This window comes from Orbicella franksi, chromosome 12 (assembly GCF_964199315.1).
Source record: "Orbicella franksi chromosome 12, jaOrbFran1.1, whole genome shotgun sequence".
In the NCBI taxonomy this organism is placed as follows: Eukaryota; Metazoa; Cnidaria; class Anthozoa; order Scleractinia; family Merulinidae; genus Orbicella; species Orbicella franksi.
This window is the reverse complement of record NC_138156.1, coordinates 13,188,762-13,208,761: the sequence shown is the minus strand read 5'-3', so window position 1 is coordinate 13,208,761 and position 20,000 is coordinate 13,188,762. Positions and strand designations below refer to the sequence as shown.

The following is a 20,000-nucleotide window of genomic DNA, read 5'->3' as shown; positions in this document are numbered from 1 at the left end:
ATAATTCGATTGGCTACTAAAGCAAAAGTGGCGGGAATCTCGCGTGTTCGGTTTTATCACCAAGAAAACAAACATAATGTCTAAAAATAAACAAAACTCTCAACGAAGTGCAAAACACAAGGCTGTCCGTAATCCGTGATAGGTGGGTGTCCATATTAAGTGGGTGTCCATAGAGCGAGGTTGTTACTACAACTAGTTAACGAACAGTACACAAAAATTAGTAAAACCCTTAGTTTCTAGATTTTCTCCTTTTCCTCTCCACTTAAATCCCATCTCTTATCTCTTTGGAGACTGTGGTCACTGTGTCATCTGTTCCAAAAATATACATCGGCTCTTTTGTTTAATCACCACTACTGGAATTCTTAGAAAACTTCAACGGAGAACTTCGTGAATTCTTAATCATGTATAAGAGCAGCGGAAAAAGGCATCAGCAACTATGGTTCTCCCATTTGGTGTCCTAATTAACCGGTTTCGGCTATACGCAGGAGGGTGGGGGGGGGGACTTCCATATAAAAAGGACGGGGGTGCTCGTTGGAAACTTTGAAAATAACCCCTAAGAGGTACCCCCCCGGTGGGGGTGTGCGGCTCGCTTCCCAAAACCCCTACCCTATTTATGACCAAAATCTGCGATTTTCCCTACCCTATTTATGACCTGAAAAAGTAGCTTCTCCTAAAATTCGTGGGATTTTCTGGCAATTCATCTATTGAGAACCTATTCTAAAACGGTAGTGAATACTTTCTAGATTTTTTCCTTTAATCCTCTACCCCATATTATCTGCATGTAGGGAAAAGGCCAGCCAACTATTTTTGGCCATCATCCTCAGAGCATCGATCGTTCAGAGCAACAGGTTTAGTTTTGCAGAGGTCCAACGTCCAGTCAGGCTTCAGTTAGTGTTACATTCCTGCGTGACACTGGGAATGGCAAGGTGACACTGACACGCAATCAAATTAGATACCACAGAGTGTCTTACGACCACTTGTACCGTCATCTTGGAGTAGTTTGGTACGATGTTGAGGGCCTTGAAGGGCTACCATCACCTGAAATTTAAATCTTTTGTCGAAGAGGCCTGAACTTCAACTCAAGGTTCGAAATAAGTCACGCAACATCTTTTGTGGACTCAGCTGTTTCCCAAGGCTATCCCATTACGCAAAGCGTGTTTACCCTGTCGATCACGGAATTTGTGCACTTGAAGAAAACGGACACGACTTGTGTTTTCTGGTCGTGATGGCAGCTCCCACAGGGCAGAACTATGCTATGAGTCAAGGCCAGTATCCACCAAACTATCAACCGAATTATCCGCCGAATTATCCACCTCAACAGCCCGGCTATTACCAACAACCACCGCCACCAGGGCAATATCCACCGTCCCAGCCCTACTATCAGGTATTACGATTTCTAATTTTACGGAATTTTATGTCGCTGTTTTGATAATAAGCTTATAACTTATGTAGCAACTTTCAAATAGCTTTCCAACTTCAACACTGTACCCTCGCAAGCAAATCCTCGTGATATCTTTCAAAACAAAGAGCAATTAAGAACTCTGTATTTTCGGCCAAGTATCGTTCAGTTGATCATGCAGCTAATGACATCACAAGTAAGTTGGCGCGTGATTAATGTCAAAATTCATTAAAATCTTGAAATTCAGAAGGACATAAATTCGTGAAATGATGTGAATTTATTTAAGCCTTTCATTGTAGTAAAAGAACACGATTTCACTAAAACATGAATTGGCCAAGAAATATATTTATTTAAAAAGGTATAAATGTAAATGACGTCACCTATTGGCTAGTGAAACAAAGAGTTCCTTTGTTTCTTTTTCCTCTAATTCATTCAAAACTCTGAATTCTACTTAAGTGTAGCATGTTCTGAATACCTCTAAGTAGTGTAAAGTTGGATCTGCCTTCTATTATTTCTCTGCAAACTTTTGATCATACTGCAAAACATAACATTCATTGAAGTAGTAGGCAGAACCATTAACTAAGGTAAGGTGAGGTAAGGTAAGGTAATTTATTTTACGTCAAGAACACGGGGAGTGGTTGCCCAAGTCTCCCGAGCCAGGGGCTCATGATAAAAGTGTTTGACATACATGTTAAAAAAAAAAAAAAGATTTAAAAACTATATATTAAAAAATACGAAATTATCATACTATTAATATCTTAAAAAATATGCGTTAAAAATTATTTCTCTAAGCTAAAAGGTTATCAAAACCCTGCCAATAAAAATCAAAGACTTTCTCAAATGTTAATTGATAGTTATGCGATATTTAGTGCTTTTATTTTACTTTGGCGAAAAACTAAAGTCACTAAAGTGCCATGAACTGCTAGAAAAAGGATGGCATGGGATGTTTTTCTTACCCAAGATTCGGGCATGTTACAGACCGGATTTTCACGTATTAACGCTGACATGGGATGATTTAGGTCCAGTTCTAACGTCATGCTTCTGCCATGCTATTGCAATTTAGGTTAGACTGTAGCCCATCAGAGACACGATCTCATTCAGACGTCATGCCAGAGTTGTACAAAATTAGGATTTATTGAAGCCATATAACAACATTCTCCTCAAAACTCCCTGTGGGAATGCAGTCCTGCCAAAATACATTAAAATTATTTGTGAATTTTGATTGATTTGGGAGAAGCTAGTGTTTGAAGTATGCTTCTATACCAGAATAATTTTGTACAACAGAGCTTGTTGATTGAAGACATTATTGATCATCAGATCTATACACACAACTTAAGCAGTTGTGAAATTAAAGGCTGAACAAGAAATTCAGGCTTGAATGGGATTCAAACCCACGACCTCTGTGATACCGGTGCAGTGTTCTGCCAACTGAGCTATCAAGCCAACTGGGAGCTGGTCATGTGAGTTTGTAATATACCATAGATGGTGAAGATGCAAGTGAAAGATCATATATTTGAAATGCAGAGAAAGATATGAAGACATGATTGATCCTTGTAGGTGTCTGTATTAGCAGGAGTTGTTTCCATACATTTTTTTCTAGTTTCCGCTGGAAATTTAACTTCGGTTCATAATAACAGGTGTCCATAATAGCGAGGTGTCCACAGGGTATGAGTTGACTGTCTGTTTTTTTATTGGTCAAAGAGATGATGTGGGAGGATGCATGAGTGTATATGAGCCTTGTATTGGTACATAAACCTTGTATTTTCAAGACGGAACAGGTAGCTACTGTTGTTTTGACTCAGGAATTTAAAGTCTACCTATTGCGGCCGTAACAGCCCTGGATGCACATATTTCAGGCAAAATATGAGAATGACTGGTCAAACATGGGTAACACGTACTCCACTACCTAGTGCTCAAATTTTATTTTATTTTTCAGTCAAGCATTTAGAATTTTAGTAAATAAGTGAAATGTTGTCTGACTGTCGCAAATAATGAATCTGAAGCTTGTGTATGATAGTCAAACTAAAGTTGAAAGTTGAAAGTTTCTGCTGCAATCAACAGATTATTAAGAGTAATGTTGTGTACAGCAAATTAGGTCAAACACAAGGTGGGAGATTTTAGCAGCAATTAGTAGCGGTAGTATTATCGGTAGATTAATTTTAATATTAGTAGCAATTAAATGTTAGGACTGCAGCTAGTGCGGGTACTTGCCTTGCCTTATGTCAGCTAGTTCCCTGTATATGCAATACATGTAAATAACGTTCAATCATTGGTCTGACTGATGTCTTTTTGTTGAATGTTCTTTTAGGCTGGATATGGTGCACCAGGAACAGTGATTCAACAGCCTGTTATCTCTCTTCCACAACCAATAATTCTCAAACAGCTGCCGGTATCAATGCGCTGCCCCCATTGTGGAGCAACTATTGTCACCAAGATAGACCATCGAGTTGGCAACACTACCTTTATGTACTGTCTTATGCTTAGTTTGTTTGGGTAAGCATGTCTGATATTTAAGGTCACCATCAGTCCAGATATTTATCCTGTATTGTTTTTGTTTCTGTTAATTTTGTGAAATTATTTAAGGAGGCAGCACAGTCGAGTGGTTAGGGCACTGGACTTGAAATCCAGAGGTCATGGGTTTAAGTCCCATTCTGACCACAAGCTGGTGTTGTTCTTGGTAGTCATGAGTTCAACTCCTCAGTTACACTTGTAAATAGCCAACTGGTCCACCTCCTGCCAGTTGGGATCTTAACTACATTATGTCAATTTACATTGTATTTGTTTCATCATTTGTAATTCCATTGGCCCTAAAAAAAAACCATTGGGGGAGTGGTCAATTTATTTTTATTTATTATTTTAAAACCAAGGTCCGAAGTTCAAGGTCCAAAAAGTTTCATAAGAGGCAAGGACAAGGAGAATTAGGAAAATGATAAAGGGACAACTTCTAATAAATGTTTTACTTTCTAAGATGCCTACTGGTTTTCTTTTCTTTTGACTTGTTGCAGACTTGTTCTCGAACCTATCGAGCATTGTTTGCAGTCAATTTCTGGAATTGACTTCAATTTATCGCTACAAAATAAAATAGATTTTTACCAGAAGTGGGATGAAACAAACATATTTATAAAAACAACATGCAGGTGTCAAGTTCTCTAAGGTTTCTCTCAGAAAACATCATCTGTTCCTGAAGGCTTTTTAAGTTTACATTATAACATTTTGTTTTTTGCAGATGTTGTTGTATTCCATTTTGTACAGACTGTGCAAAAGATGTTGGGCACCAATGTCCGAATTGTCGTAAAGATCTTGGTGTCTATAAGCGTCCGATCATTGAGTCTGGTGGAGGTGGTGGTCCGTCAGGGACTGGGTACGACAGAAGCAATGCACATGGCCCAGCAGATAGTTATGTGCCCCCAACAGAGACGCTGTCAGCTGACTAAAGCAAAATTAGGAAATAAACATTGACGAGAACTCATTTGCCAGGACTGTGTGGAAATGCTCAAACATGATCATCATCATCCATTATGCAAACAGAAATACATGTTAGTTAGATAGTTAAGCTTACATAGTTTCCATAGGCCTTGAAATAATAGTCTTTGAAATTTACCAAATCCATACAAAGTCGTTGAAAATGAAAAGAAAAAGAAAAATAGAACTTCTCACAAGCTGCAGGAATAAAAAGTACTTGAATGCATGAGAAGCTGAAAATTTGCCACTGGAATTTGGCAGGGGCAGCTGAATGGATATGGATGATACCAAATTCATTTATAATAAGTGATTATTATTGAAAGTTTTAAAGTTCCTAATATGATTGGTAACTGTCAATGTGCTTCTCATTCTGAGGAAAACGAACTCGTTTGTAAAAACAAAAGGTGTGAAATCTGTACCTGTAGACATTGAAAATAGTAATTGCTGCTTCCGAAGACTGAAGAGATGAATTAACTACTTTGTAAAATGAAAAATAAATATAACACAGGCTGTGATTGGATAGCATTTATAACTAGGCATTCTCTTGTATATAACTTGTCACAATAATATAATATTTGTTTTCATAGCTTAATGCAAAAACTCTAGGGATTTTGGAGAACTCTAAAATCCTTGTGTAAACCCTTTGGCCAAGCTTCACACAAAAGGTCAAGGTTTCTTCAACTCACTTGATCGTGTTCCATTACAAGAGAAAATTTCTATCTTAAAACGTGTAAGTGTTCTTTACAAAACCATTCGAGATTTTTGTCCAAATGAACTGTATATAGTATGGACATGTACTCACTGGGGATGGTATAACAAAAAATAAAAAAATATCCATTTGGTAACACAAGTGTATAATCAGATTTTGTTTCATCTTTCTTACTTATTTTAAGCCACAGAACATCGTGACCATTCATTTGCCATAGGATAGGAGGCGCTGGTGGGATTTGATAGATAGTACCTGTCATATATAATGACCCCACCCATCTTCATCACAAGTTTTTTTACCTGCCTCCTCTCATAGCTATAGCCCTTTATTTTTTGGGATAAACCCCCCCCCCCCCCCATGAAAATGATAAAGTAAAATGCGACATACTCCCACGGGAAAATTTTAAATTTTCAGAAACTCAGGAACGCTATTTTAGGCACTTCCATTGCACACCAAATTTTTTCAGCTGGTCCCCCTTTTAAGCCATATCCCTGGCATGTCCCCCTCTAGATCCCACCAGCCCCCCTCCCTTGTGAAAAATGAACGGTCCCTGACATGCTCTCAGTAAAAATCTGATAAATACTGAAAAACGTATTTTGCTTTAAAAAGACGAAGGTTAATGGATAAGACGCTAAATTCATGGTTAATTTGCTAGTGCCGTATTTTCTCTGTACTTTCAGAATACTAATTTTAGGAGTTTCTGTCACGCTACGTTTTAATTTACGCTTTTTTGATAGCGCGAATAAGCTACAGGTGAATATCCCTTTTTTGGTAATCTTTACAGCTGAGGGTCCTTTTTAAACGGTATCTCCTCAGTTAGTAGCGGCTTGCTAACGTCATGCTGAAGATATTCCGAGCCATTGACGAAAATGTAGCCGGTTAGTTTCATCAGTGGAGCACATGCCTCCTCAAACATGGAAACTAGCGAGGAGTCTCGGTCGAATCTCCAATGACCTGTCCTCTTAATATCATTTTCCGATACCTTAAAAGTTGATCCGCCAGTTCCTTCGGGCTTTTCACCTTTCACAATCCACCGATATATCGACTCATCCATGGAGAGGCCAACAAAGTTGTACAACTCCTCCGCCGTGTTTGTAACGTTACCTACAATGTCTTCATAACGGATCACCTTGTATCGGCCTTTAAACCAGTTTAACCAGTTTTCCTTTACGTAGTTTATATTATTGGAAACTTGCGAGCACATCAACTCTGCGTGTTGCTTCACTAGTTCCCATCCTTCCGTGGTTAAGGGACTTGAAGTAAACAGTTTTCTTTCAGGTCCCTTCGTGAAGAACTTGCGGCCTAGCAGAGACGACACCATAGCACGCGGATCCCTTACCAGATGTATAATCAAACAGTCAAATTTAGCTGGGTCCGCATTGCAGACCCTCTGAAGTTCTTGTATTCCAATATTTCGTGGCAGTCGAGTTTGCATTACTTTGGCCACGGTTAATTTCTTAGCTTTGCAAGCGTTACTGACTGTCACTTTGGTGAATTCTGGACTTAAATACCGCCAATAAGTTAACCTCTTTGATCTCCTCACGAACGGAGGAATTGCCCTTTTCAATGTAGCGTCCTCTCGAAATCCACAGTCAAACACGTCTCGAAACAGGGCTGAAAAATCGGATTTGTAGGCATCATTAGTTACTTCATTGAATGGATTCCACTCGTTTCCATAAACAGCTCTCCTTAAGTTATGTAGTGGCTCATACAGATAGAATACATCCGGATGCAGGTAAAAATGTTCCCAGTAAACGTTGAGCCAGAACTCATGTGCGTTAAAATGATCACATTCCATCTTTTAGTGTCTCCATAGCTAGCCGCAGTAGATAGTTTAATTGAAGGGGAAATTCCTAGTTGATTGATAACAGGTTCAATGGCAGGTGCAGGACGAAAATCCTTCGACTCTTGCGTCAGAAGAGAAACAAAAAATACAACAATGGCCGCACAACAAGAAACAAACAAGACGACGAGTATTCTATGGTTACCATGACAACTGCAACAACAACAACAACATAATTCAGTCAAGTCAACTTAACTTTATAGTCCAACTGTTAAGGGACAAAATTGTTCGTTTTTTGATAAAAGCATCAAACTTGGCCGGGTTACTAACCTCTATAAGACAAATATTTCCTGATACGGAGCCATGCGAAATTTTCTTCCAGAACCATGGAATGCGCATGTCAAAAATATGGCATACAAGGCCCTTATATGGAAACGAGGCTGATGCAAAATACCCATTTTTTGCCTTCTGGGACTACTACGCCTAGTGTCTTGCTTTTTTAATACAACAACAAATTAACCATTGCCTTTGAGTTTTAAATTATGTCACGTGATAGTCACGTGACCATTATGTTCAATTACCAGCAAAGCAATACGCACTGATAAAATCATTACCATTTTTAGAACTACCAAGGAAATCATTGAAACTCAGAATTAAAAACAAACTACTAAGTGTTCTCGAAGATGAAGATTCCTTCATTGAGGTTTGCAGGAACATTTCTAAATTAAAATGCCAGTAGCAGTAGTAAAAACAAAAACAACCAACCAACAATCAAACAAACAAAAAAAAGTATTATCTATTAAATCACATTCTTTTCCCACTTTTCTTTTTATTTTGTTCACTTTTTTTTCTAACTTTCTATTTTTCTCCATTTATCATGGTAATAATAATAGTAATAAAAGTAATAATAATAATAATAAATCATTTGTAACTATTGATAGACTGGCCCGCCTAGACTAGTATAGCTATCCGCGGGCCAGTCCAACTGTAAAATGTAGGTTTTATTAAGTAATAAAATGATGATGATGAATGATGATGATTTTTGTACATACCAATTTTACAAAGATCGTTTAAATCGCTCGCAAAAATCTAAAGTCGTATACAAAGCCAGCTGCTGGGATTGTGACGCTTTCTATATCGGCAAAACAAAGCGATGACTGCATGACAGAAAAGTCGAGCATTTTAAAGCCCTTACGCAAGTGGGTCACGCTTCCGCTGTTGCTGATCACGCAATCTCCACCGGCCATAACATCAAATGGGACAATTTCGAGGTCTTAGCTAGTGGACAGTGTGATTTACATTGTAAAATAAAAGAAACATTGTTTATACGAGACTTAAAATCGACACTTAATGACAATGCTAGCAGTGAAAAGCTGTCACTTTATTAGCTATCACCTTTTGTTTTCGTTATTGTTTAGTTAGTTACCAGGACCTCGCTTTGTATTTTTAGTTTTAAATCTTTCGTTTTTTTGTAACCGCCACTTCTGAAGATGCGTGCTGTAGCATGCGAAACGGCAAGAAAATTTTAGATTGTTGTTCCAAACCATGCGTAGTTCATGTGTTATGTTTGTTGCCGCTGTTTGCATTTTATTTCTTGTTAAATTGAAATGGCCAAAGAACAAGAGTGTTTATGATACCAATTTTATTATTTGCAATGTAGATTCTATTATCTAGACTAGGAAATTCAAACCTTGAATGTATGTTTTGGATGTGCCAAAAACGTAATATCAAAACTATGCATCAAATCGAGGCTGAGATACAGAGTCAATTTATATAGATAGGTTTGATTGACATGATTTTCTTGAGTTACTTGCTTACTATGATTGAGACACCTTCTCTATTTCGCGTTTGAAACTTTCAAATATGCCGGAATAGATCAGGTATGTCACAACACTAGCTGAACTTTTTGGTCTGAAGGAATTTGTTTAAGTTGCCTTTAAAGCACGTTCTAAACTTAAATGAGAAAACAAGGAAACTTGTAATATAACCTGCGATCATACCCTCCCTCCCTTCTTTCCAAAAAAAAACAAAAAAACTTGTAATACGACCTACTGGATAGTATATTTTATGTCTGTGAGAAATGTTATCTTTAATCTTTAATCTTTAATCATTATTTATATACGGGAAGAATAACATGTCTAAGATCCTAAACCTAAAATTCTAATCCTAATATCATACAGCAACATTCTACTTGTAAACCTGATTTCCGTGATTACAGGGTAAGCTGTTCCAAAGGGTTGCGCAGCTGTAACTAAAACTATTTTTCATGTAGTTTGTTCTCGGAGAGGGAACAACAAGTTTGTTAACCGACGCCCTCAGAGCATAATTTGATTCATTTCGTGTTACAAATTTAGAAGTGAGATATTCGGGAACCAGACCGTTTAAAGACTTGAAAACCATTATAACTTTCTGAATTAGACATTGAAATTGCAAGTCTTTCCAGCTGAGTTTGTCAAACAAGGAATCGACATCAGCGTCATACCCCGATGAAGTTATTACTCGTGTAGCATGGTTTTGTAGTTTTTGTAGCCTGTTAGATAATGTTATGCCACAATTACCCCATACTAGGCTGCAGTAATCAAAGTGAGGTTGAGTTAGTGATGTTTTTGCTTATGCAGAGTAGGGTAGATTGAGGCACAAATGACTTAAGGTGATTCCTTAGTATTGCATTTTTGGAAAATAGTTCCGTACTGGGTGTATTTTGGCCAAGGCGAGGACTTCAAGCTAACTACGGAACCGTCCGAAAAAGTGCAATATTCCCACAACCAGGCAATCAAAAACGGCTTAAATAAAGCAATACTGCTTATGTGAATAAAAGAAGCTTTAATTTCAACATAAAATTTTGTGTCTTTCAAGCAACCAAGACTTAATTCTGGAACGATACCGGTTTCGCCCCACGGAGAGTTCGTCCCTACTATAAAATTTCTATTTCGAGTTCGTCCCAAAATTTTGTGTTCGTGTTTAAGTAGTTGTCATCGAGTTATTAAAAGTTTTCGAAGAATCATTTCAGGCTATGTATGTTTATGTCATCTCGCCATCAGGGAGTCTCGCCACCAACGAACTCCCGGTCGCCACCGAGCGAAGTCAACTCGCACCAAGCGAAGTCACCTCGCCACCAAGCGAAGTTTCCTCGCTACCAGTAATCTAATAAGGCAGTGGGTAAAAGAACGAGGAATAATCTCTATATGCGACTCGATCTGGTAGGGGGCGAACTCGGTGGGAGCGAACTCGCCATGGGGCGAAACCAGCAGCTACCTAATTCAATTCTGTATGAGGGTGATTCGAATTTTTAACGCGCAACCAGTGAAAACACCCCATTTTAAGAGCCTGCTGACCCGTTAACAAGCACGGTGACCCCATTTTTTTAGTGCATTTTTTTTAATGTTCATATCATGAATGTTAATTATGCCAAGTTGCAAAAAAAGTTTGATAGTAGAACAATTTCAAGGGAATTACCTTAACTAAATTTATGGCTCCAATTGCAGAAGCGATCTTTTTACACAGTTGATGTGGGAATGCTACGTCAGATTTTCATTGACATTTACTCCAAGTGATTTCGCAGAGGAAACTTGTTCAATCGGAACATTATTATTGGAGAGTTCGAGTGTATCAGATAGAGTTCTTAATCTTTACCTGGAGCCGATCAATATAAATTCCGTTTTTGTAGCGTTCAAGGTAAGTCTGTTAGACACAAACCATTTGCTTAGTTTTTCAAGGTCGTCAGATAAACTAGACTGAATCGGATGCAAATCAGAACCAGTGTAATTACTGTGGGTGTCATCAGCATACATTCTAGGTATGCTAAATGATAGACAGTTAGGCAAATCGGTAATATATAAATTAGAAATAAAAGAGGACCAAGGATCGTTCCCTGTCGCACACGACATTTAAGAGTGGTGAAGTCAGAGAGACAGCCATTAACGGAGCACCATTGTGTGCGCTTAGTCAAATACGATTTAAACCAATGAAGAGTTCTCTCTTGAATTCCGCACCGAAATTAGTTATATCCCGTTAAGCCAGACTTAAGCAAATCACCTCAATGGCCAACATAGATCCATCCTTTGTCTCGGCCTCGATTTGATGCCAAGCCCCAATATGACTTTGTGCATGCCGAAACACAGGTTTCTAAGTTTGAATAACTTATTACTCTATATTGTAATGTTCAAAATAATTAGTTCTTTTTATTTGCGAGGAAAAAGAGCAAGAAGAGGAGAAAAATTAATCGTATTAATGCAATATTCGGTATTATTTTATTGTTTATTGAAAATGATGGTCACGTGACTCATCTTGTGACAAATTTTTCTACTCCCAGATACTTTATAACTTGCTGTTATATTAAAAAGCAAGAAATCTAGGCAAAGTACTCCGGAAAAGGCTTAGTAATAAGCTTTTTAACTCAGCCTCGCTCCCATGTAGGGGCCTAATATGTCATTTTTTGACATGCGCGTAGCGTGGTTCTGGGTGTAAATTTGGGATGGTCCATATCAGAAAATGTTTACCTTATAGAGGTTAGTCATCCTGGGAAGTTTCATGCTTTTATCACAAAATGAACAATTCTGGTTATTTTTGGCTCTTAACAGCAGGACTATCTCTTTTAAGCTTTTAAGCCTCGCTCTTCTCAAACAAGCGGTCACTGTTTAATTAATGAGCCCTCTCTTTGGAGCTAGAATCATATTATGTCCTGTCTCTTTTGAGATATCGAATACCGTTTCTCACGTCGCTTTTGTGAACATGTAATTGAAATAGGCTATTTTCGAGTTGCTTTTTGCCTCTGTGTCAAAACAAGTCTTCGTACGAAACCATTCACATGAAAATATGCGCCCCCTACAGGTTAACTTTCATGCAAATTAAACTCATTTTCATATGAAATGTTTATATTTTTTGTACGAAGACTCGTTTTGAAAGGAGACACAGGGCAACCAGGAAATGGCCTATTGTCCTGCAAACACGAAGGTAAAAAGATTTCTACTTACCAAATAATGGTTTATTTTGTACAAAGAATTCGCCGAAATTAATTTTGTGAGTGCTCCATCTTAGCGGTCCGTATTGCAAAATTCGGACCGCTAAGGGAAGCAATAAGAATTCTCCAGTTTAATAAGAATTCTCCTGCACGAGCCAGTTTAGCAATATAAAATTTTAAAATATTTACGAAATGCTGAGGCAAACTATTAAAAGTGTTCAAGATTAGAAAAAATCGTAGCTAAACGCACAGGCGACCATTTTTCACACGAAATTTTAGTTGTTTAAATCTTTTGTTTTCATCCCTTTATTTAATTATACACTTCTTTTATATGTCACTTATGTTAATGTATTTCTCTTTTGACAATGATGACACGAAGTCTTCAAGACGTCATGCAGCATTTTTCATTAATTTTCCTTTTAAAATTGTCGTAAAATTCCGTTAGGTAAAAAATAGACAGCAAAGCGTTCCTTTAAGAAATATGCTTCAACACCAGTCAATGCACATAATAAGATAATAAAAATAAAACACAATATTAGAAGAATCAACATAGCCCTCCTTAACATTCATATTTTTTGCGGCTGATGCCGTTCAGTTGCGCAGAACGAAAATTCAACTTTTAAACTTAACTGTATTCTCAACACACACACAAAAAAATATTTTAGATTTTAAATATAATTCCAAATTTTTTGATTATATCTAATTTGTAGAACAGCACTACAAACGTGTCATAATGGTGATGTAAGTGGAACAAGTCAGCCTGATTACAGACCCGGCGACATATCTTCGCAAGTATTTTACCTGAAACTTGAGGGCTTGTTGCTTGCCATGTTAAGTTTATATTTTAATTGTATGAAGTTCTCTGCAAATAAAGCATCTGCTTGATTTACAGCGTGTCGAGAAGACTTACAAGCCCCTAAGTACGACGATTCCAGGGAAATAGGGATCTCTGGTAAAGAATTTCAATTCTCAGTGATTTAAATTTAATGTAACTACGTCACAGTTTGTGCATCTTAAAAAGTTTAGCCCAAATGTTTCAAGTTCGTCGTTTGTAATTCCTGTTAATCTTCTCCATCCTTAACCATCCTTGTTCCTCTATGGTTCATTATTATATCTTTAGTGTTTTTCTGTCTTGGTTAACTAATATTTATAGATTTCCATTAAGTTAGAGGTAAAACCGAGAAAATAAAGTAAAATGTGGTTGCATCTTTATAAACTTGTTAGAGACCCTGATGGAAGTTTGCCACGACTTGTCTTCCAATTCAAATGACTGGTACAAAATCGGCAAAAAAAGCTTCTTTCTGCTTTATAGTCAGTCGCATGTAATTGCTAACCATCACTGGTCTTTTCTTAATTTTTTGATGTGAAAAACAACTTATTTTGTGATCGGTGCAGGCGCTTTAAGAAGGCGAGACCCTTGGACACATCTAAGAGAGCATTTATTTTTTAGAAAGGGAAGGGGTGGAAGGCCGGATGAATCGCTATGAGCATGAAAGTATATTGTTTGTTGAGAAGTAGTTAAATTTCTAGTGATCCCTCTTCCTCCTGATGATGTGGGTGGGGTTACTAATCCATTTCCAAGCCCATTTCTTTTCAAATTCCCAGTGCTCTAATCCCATTCCCACAAGCAGAATCCAGAAGAAATCCCAGTGTTATACATACCAGCTCTTCCAGACTTCACATCCACAAAATGTCCGTTTCTAACTACTACCAAATAAAGACGCAAAAAAAAAACCACGAGAATTTGGGGAGATGTTCTAAAGAGGATAGAATCCTTTTTTAATTGTGCTAAAACGTTCAAGTAGGGAAGTTATGGCGATTAGTTCGGTTACAAGTTCCTGTCGTCACTTAAGGTTCCTGCCTGCAGGAAATCTGTTAACTGACTTGTCTTTTAAATGTTCTTATTGTTCCGACTGTTGTTCGGACGGATCATGCTCAGTATTGTTTTGAGAGCGCTGTTTACCTCTCCTTCAGAGTCACTGTCACTCACACTAACTGAAGTTGTCTAGCTGTTCGCTCTTAGGAGACTCTGCTGGTAAACTGGCCTCCTCTACTAACTATATATGTTTGAATTGAGCGCCTCATTGCTTTCGCTCGAACTCTTTCTACGCCTTGACCAAATCCGGTCCTAGTGACGTAAATCCCATTTTCCCAGGGCAAAAACAGAGCAATCCCGGTTCCTGTTTTACCCTTTATGGACCCACATCTGTGATTGTGACATTTATTGACTAGTCTGCGCATTAACTAAACTTTTCTTTTAGCATTTTCTTTCAGCAATTAAAAGTTGTAGTTGGTGGAGTAGTATTTTATGTCATCTAAAAATTAACTCACTTGGTGTTTTGAAAATTGTGTCGAGCTTATTTCAGTTCAGGGACAAAAAGGTTATTTAAAGTAGCTCTATAATGTCATGAGTCCAAAGGATACTATTTTATATTAGACGAGACCCACCTCGTGTCAAATTTATGCTGACCTTCCCTTTTTGGGTGGGTAAAAAATTGATGACCCTTCCCTGAATTCCCCCAGCCCACCCCTCGTTCTAAGAAATGAATGCTTCCTTAAACGACATAATAGGAAGACACTTGTGGAATGCTATGCGGGGCAAACGCAACGTAACACAACATTCAGCTAGATCATTCTTCTGTCATTAATCTTTCCACTTGCTCTTTATCTACCGACGAGATATCTGTCCTTTCACGTGGACTCACATTCTGCCCTACACCACGACATATCAACTGGTCAGAAGTTTCAGCCGACATTTACGACTTTTCACGACGCATGCGACTAGCCGAGTATTTTTTTGACGAAGACAGCTAACGAACACGACACTCCTTTCCATAACAAAAGTACTTGGAACCCCCTAACGACAGAGAACGAGCCCTAAACACTTTTTTAGACGCTGTTAAACTTAACATAACCACAGGTAAACCCAACACTATTCATGATAACCTTACTGCTACAGAACGACAAGATATAATTATAAAACCCGCTGACAAAGGTTCTGGAACTGTTGTTATGGACAAAACTTGGTACATCGACGAATGCAACAGACAACTTACTGACACCAAATTCTACCAACGCTTAAACGAAGACTTAACTGCCGACATACAGAAACTGTCACCTTTTACGTTAATACAATGCATAAGGACAAACTCATAAACGACAAAACCAAACAATGCCTTATGCAGTCTGACGTTAAACCAGGGCGATTTTACATTCTACCTAAAACACATAAACCAGGTAATCAAGGACGCCCTATTGTTTCATCTAATAGCCATCTCACTGAACGCATATCCCACTTCGTTGACTACCACCTTCAACCTTTAGTTCATAAACTGCCGTCCTTTGTTAAAGACACTAACGACTTCCTTAACAAACTCCTTACCATCGGTAATTTACCCGCTAATTCCTTACTAGTTACACTTGATGTTTCATCATTATATACTAATATCCTACATAAAGAAGGTATTAATGCTTGTGAGCATTTTTTACGTACTTCCTCCCATAATACCATTCCTACTGGCACACTCTGTGACCTCATTCGCATGATTCTCACCATGAATAATTTCTCTTTCAATGATAACCACTATCTTCAAATCCATGGTACCGCCATGGTTACTAAAATGGCCCCCTCTTATGCTAACCTTTTTCTAGGTTATTTCGAAGCCAACGCTTTGGAAAATGCCCCATTTCAACCCCGCACTTGGCTACGATATATCGATGATATTTTTATGATCTGGACCGAAGGTCCAGATAACCTAAAAATTTTCAACGATTATCTTAACAACATTCACTCCACCATTAAATTCACCAGTTCACACTCTTCTACTAACGTACCTTTTCTTGACCTTAATGTCTCTTTGACTAACGATGGTAGTGTATCTACTGACCTCTGCACCAAACCTACACACAAATACCAACATCTACTCTATTCATCTTGTCATCCCTCACATACTAAAAAAGCCATTCCTTTCAGTCTAGGACTCCGATTACGACGTATCTGTTCTACCGACACCACGTTTAATACTCGTGCTGCTCAACTTACCACTTGCGTCCTTAAACGAGGTTATCACCGTAACTTCGTCACTAAACAAATACGACGAGCCGCCGACATCCCCCGCAGACTCACTTTACAAACCAAAGACGTCAACAAACCTAAACGTAGACCATTTATAACTACCTTCAATCCATCACTTCCTCACATCTCTAACATCATCAAAAAACATTACAATTTGTTGCTCTCTTCTAACCGCTGCAAAAACGATTTCAGCATTTGCTGTTGTAGCCTTCAGACGTTCCCCTAACCTTCGTGACTTAGTAGTTACAGCTAAACTCTCTTCTAATTCTTCTAATCCCCAACTCCCTTCTGGTTCTTTCCGTTGTGGCAAAAACTGTGCTACTAGTCCCTACATTTCTCACGGACTTACTACATATACCTTCTTTTCTACCGGGGAAACGCGCCCCATAAAAGCTAACCTGACCTGTGATGCTAAATATAATATTCGTTTTCATAGCTTAATGCAAAAACTCTAGGGATTTTGGAGAACTCTAGAATCCTTGTGTAAACCCTTTGGCCAAACTTCACACAAAAGGTCAAGGTTTCTTCAACTCACTTGATCGTGTTCCATTACAAGAGAAAATTTCTATCTTAAAACGTGTAAATGTTCTTTACAAAACCATTCGAGATCATGCCTATTTTTGTCCAAATGAACTGTATATAGTATGGACATGTACTCACTGAGGATGGTATAACAAAAAATAAAAAAATATCCATTTGGTAACACAAGTGTATAATCAGATTTCGTTTCATCTTTCCTACTTATTTTAAGCCACAGAACATCGTGACCATTCATTTGCCATGGGATAGGAGGCGCTGGTGGGATTTGATAGATAGTACCTGTAATATATAATGACCCCACCCATCTTCATCACAAGTTTTTTTACCTGCCTCCTCTCATAGCTATAGCCATGAAAATGATAAAGTAAAATGCGACATGCTCCCACGGGAAAATTTTAAATTTTCAGAAACTCAGGAACGCTATTTTAGGCACTTCCATTGCACACCAAATTTTTTCAGCTGGTCCCCCTTTTAAGCCATATTTCTGGCATGCCCCCCTCTAGATCCCACCAGCGCCCCTCCCTTGTGAAAAATGAGCGGTTCCTGACATGCTCTCAGTAAAAATCTGATAAATACTGAAAAACGTATTTTGCTTTAAAAAGACGAAAGTTAATGGATAAGACGCTAAATTAATAGTTAATTTGCTAGTGCCGTATTTTCTCTGTACTTTCAGAATACTAATTTTAGGAGTTTCTGTCACGCTAAGATTAGAAGTTTCTGTCACGCTAGGTTTTAATTTATGCTTTTTTGATAACGTGAATAAGCTACAGGTAAATATCCCTTTTTTGCTAATCTTTACAGCGGAAGGTCTTTTTTAAACGGTATTTCTTCAGTTAGTAGCGGCTTGCTAACGTCGTGCTGAAGATATTCCGAGCCATTGACAAAAATGTAGCCGGTTTGTTTCATCAGTGGAGCACATGCCTCCTCAAACAAGGAAACTAGCGAGGAGTCTCGGTCGAATCTCCAATGACCTGTCCTCTTAATATCATTTTCCGATACCTTAAAAGTTGATCCGCCAGTTCCTTCGGGCTTTTCACCTTTCACAATCCACCGATATATCGACTCAACCATGGAGAGGCCAACAAAGTTGTACAACTCCTCCGCCGTGTTTGTAGCATTACCTACAATGTCTTCATAACGGATCACCTTGTATCGGCCTTTAAACCAGTTTAACCAGTTTTCCTTTACGTAGTTTATATTATTGGAAACTTGCGAGCACATCAACTCTGCGTGTTGCTTCACTAGTTCCCATCCTTCCGTGGTTAAGGGACTTGAAGTAAACAGTTTTCTTTCAGGTCCCTTCGTGAAGAACTTGCGGCCTAGCAGAGACGACACCATAGCACGCGGATCCCTTACCAGATGTATAATCAAACAGTCAAATTTAGCTGGGTCCGCATTGCAGACCCTCTGAAGTTCTTGTATTCCAATATTTCGTGGCAGTCGAGTTTGCATTACTTTGGCCACGGTTAATTTCTTAGCTTTGCAAGCGTTACTGACTGTCACTTTGGTGAATTCTGGACTTAAATACCGCCAATAAGTTAACCTCTTTGATCTCCTCACGAACGGAGGAATTGCCCTTTTCAATGTAGCGTCCTCTCGAAATCCACAGTCAAACACGTCTCGAAACAGGGCTGAAAAATCGGATTTGTAGGCATCATTAGTTACTTCATTGAATGGATTCCACTCGTTTCCATAAACAGCTCTCCTTAAGTTATGTAGTGGCTCATACAGATAGAATACATCCGGATGCAGGTTAAAAATGTTCCCAGTAAACGTTGAGCCAGAACTCATGTGCGTTAAAATGATCACATTCCATCTTTTGGTGTCTCTATAGCTAGCTGCAGTAGATAGTTTAATTGAAGGGGAAATTCCTAGTTGATTGATAACAGGTTCAATGGCAGGTGCAGGACGAAAATCCTTCGACTCTTGCGTCAGAAGAGAAACAACAAAGACAACAACGGCCGCACAACAAGAAACAAACAAGACGACGAGTATTCTATGGTTACCATGACAACTGCAACAACAACAACATAATTCAGTCACGTCGACTAAGCTTTACCATCAAATCTCTTTTAAGCCTCCCTCTTCTCAAACAAGCGGTCACTGTCCAATTAATGAGTCCTCTCTTTGGAGCTAGAATCATATTAAGTCCTCTGTCTCTTTTGAGATATCGAATACCGTGTCTCACGTCGCTTTTGTGAACGTGTAATTGAAATGGCGGGCTATTTTCGAGTTGCTTTTTACCTCTCTGTTAAAACGAGTCTTCCGCGTGCGAAACCATTCACATGAAAATATGTTCCCCCTACAGGTTAATTTTCATGCAAATCAAACTCATTTCATATGAAAGGTTTATTTATTATTTTTTTTTTTTGTACGAAGACTCGTTTTGAAAGAAGACACAGGGCAACCAGGAAATGGCCTATTGTCCTGCAAACACGAAGGTAAAAAGATTTCTACTTACCAAATAATGGTTTATTTTGTACAATGAATTCGCCGAAATTAATTTGTGAGGGCTCCATCTTAGCGGTCCGTATTGCAAAATTCGGACCGCTAAGGGAAGCAATAAGAATTCTCCAGTTTAATAAGAATTCTCCTGCACGAACCAGTTTAGTGATATAAAATTTTAAAATATTTACGAAATGCTGAGGCAAACTATTAAAAGTGTTCCAGATAAGGAAAAAAAATCGAAGCTAAACGCACAGGCGACCATTTTTCACACGAAATTTTTGTTTGAATCTTTTGTTTTCATCCCTTTATTTAATTATACACTTCTTTTATATGTCACTTATGTTAATGTATTTCTCATTCGACAATGATGACACGAAGTCTTCAACACGTCTGCAGCATTTTTCATTAATTTTCCTTTTAAAATTGTCGTAAAATTGTGTTAGGTAAAAAACAGACAGCAAAGCGTTCCTTTAAGGAATATGCTTCAACATCAGTCAATGCACATAATAAGATAATAAAAATAAAACATAATATTAAAAGAATTAATATAGCCCTCCTTAACATTCATATTTTTTGCGGCTGATGTCGTTCAGTTGCGCAGAACGAAAATTCCACTTTTAAACT

At 38.2% G+C, this 20,000-nt stretch overlaps 2 protein-coding genes and 2 pseudogenes across 2 annotated transcripts in view; 2 read left to right on the top strand and 2 right to left on the bottom strand.

Moving 5' to 3' along the window:
* Window positions 1-786: 786 nt before the first annotated feature.
* LOC145463806 (lipopolysaccharide-induced tumor necrosis factor-alpha factor homolog) lies at window positions 787-5,391 on the top strand. Its single transcript, XM_081447602.1, has 3 exons — window positions 787-1,384; window positions 3,708-3,892; window positions 4,626-5,391. The coding sequence occupies exons 1-3, from the start codon at window positions 1,226-1,228 to the stop codon at window positions 4,831-4,833; spliced, it is 552 nt and encodes a 183-aa protein (XP_081303728.1). The 5' UTR covers window positions 787-1,225; the 3' UTR covers window positions 4,834-5,391.
* A 527-nt stretch (window positions 5,392-5,918) lies between these two features.
* Window positions 5,919-8,052, bottom strand: LOC145462241 (carbohydrate sulfotransferase 1-like; annotated as a pseudogene).
* Window positions 8,053-15,088: 7,036 nt separating this feature from the next.
* On the top strand, window positions 15,089-16,614 carry LOC145462240 (uncharacterized; annotated as a pseudogene).
* A 1,109-nt stretch (window positions 16,615-17,723) lies between these two features.
* The window catches only part of LOC145462239 (carbohydrate sulfotransferase 1-like), a 2,482-nt gene continuing 205 nt past the window's right edge, over window positions 17,724-20,000 (bottom strand). The window contains exon 2 of the mRNA XM_081445744.1: window positions 17,724-18,942. Coding sequence (XP_081301870.1) covers window positions 17,724-18,942 — 1,219 coding nt within the window. The remainder of the gene's footprint in view (window positions 18,943-20,000) is intronic.

Bases quoted from the DNA above. Each gene is read 5' to 3' on its own strand.
- LOC145463806 (XM_081447602.1), top strand. From the start codon at position 1,226: ATGGCAGCTCCCACAGGGCAGAACTATGCTATGAGTCAAGGCCAGTAT. The intron at 1,385-3,707 runs GTATTACGATTT...ATGTTCTTTTAG, and splicing joins CGTCCCAGCCCTACTATCAG to GCTGGATATGGTGCACCAGG. The intron at 3,893-4,625 runs GTAAGCATGTCT...TGTTTTTTGCAG, and splicing joins CTTATGCTTAGTTTGTTTGG to ATGTTGTTGTATTCCATTTT.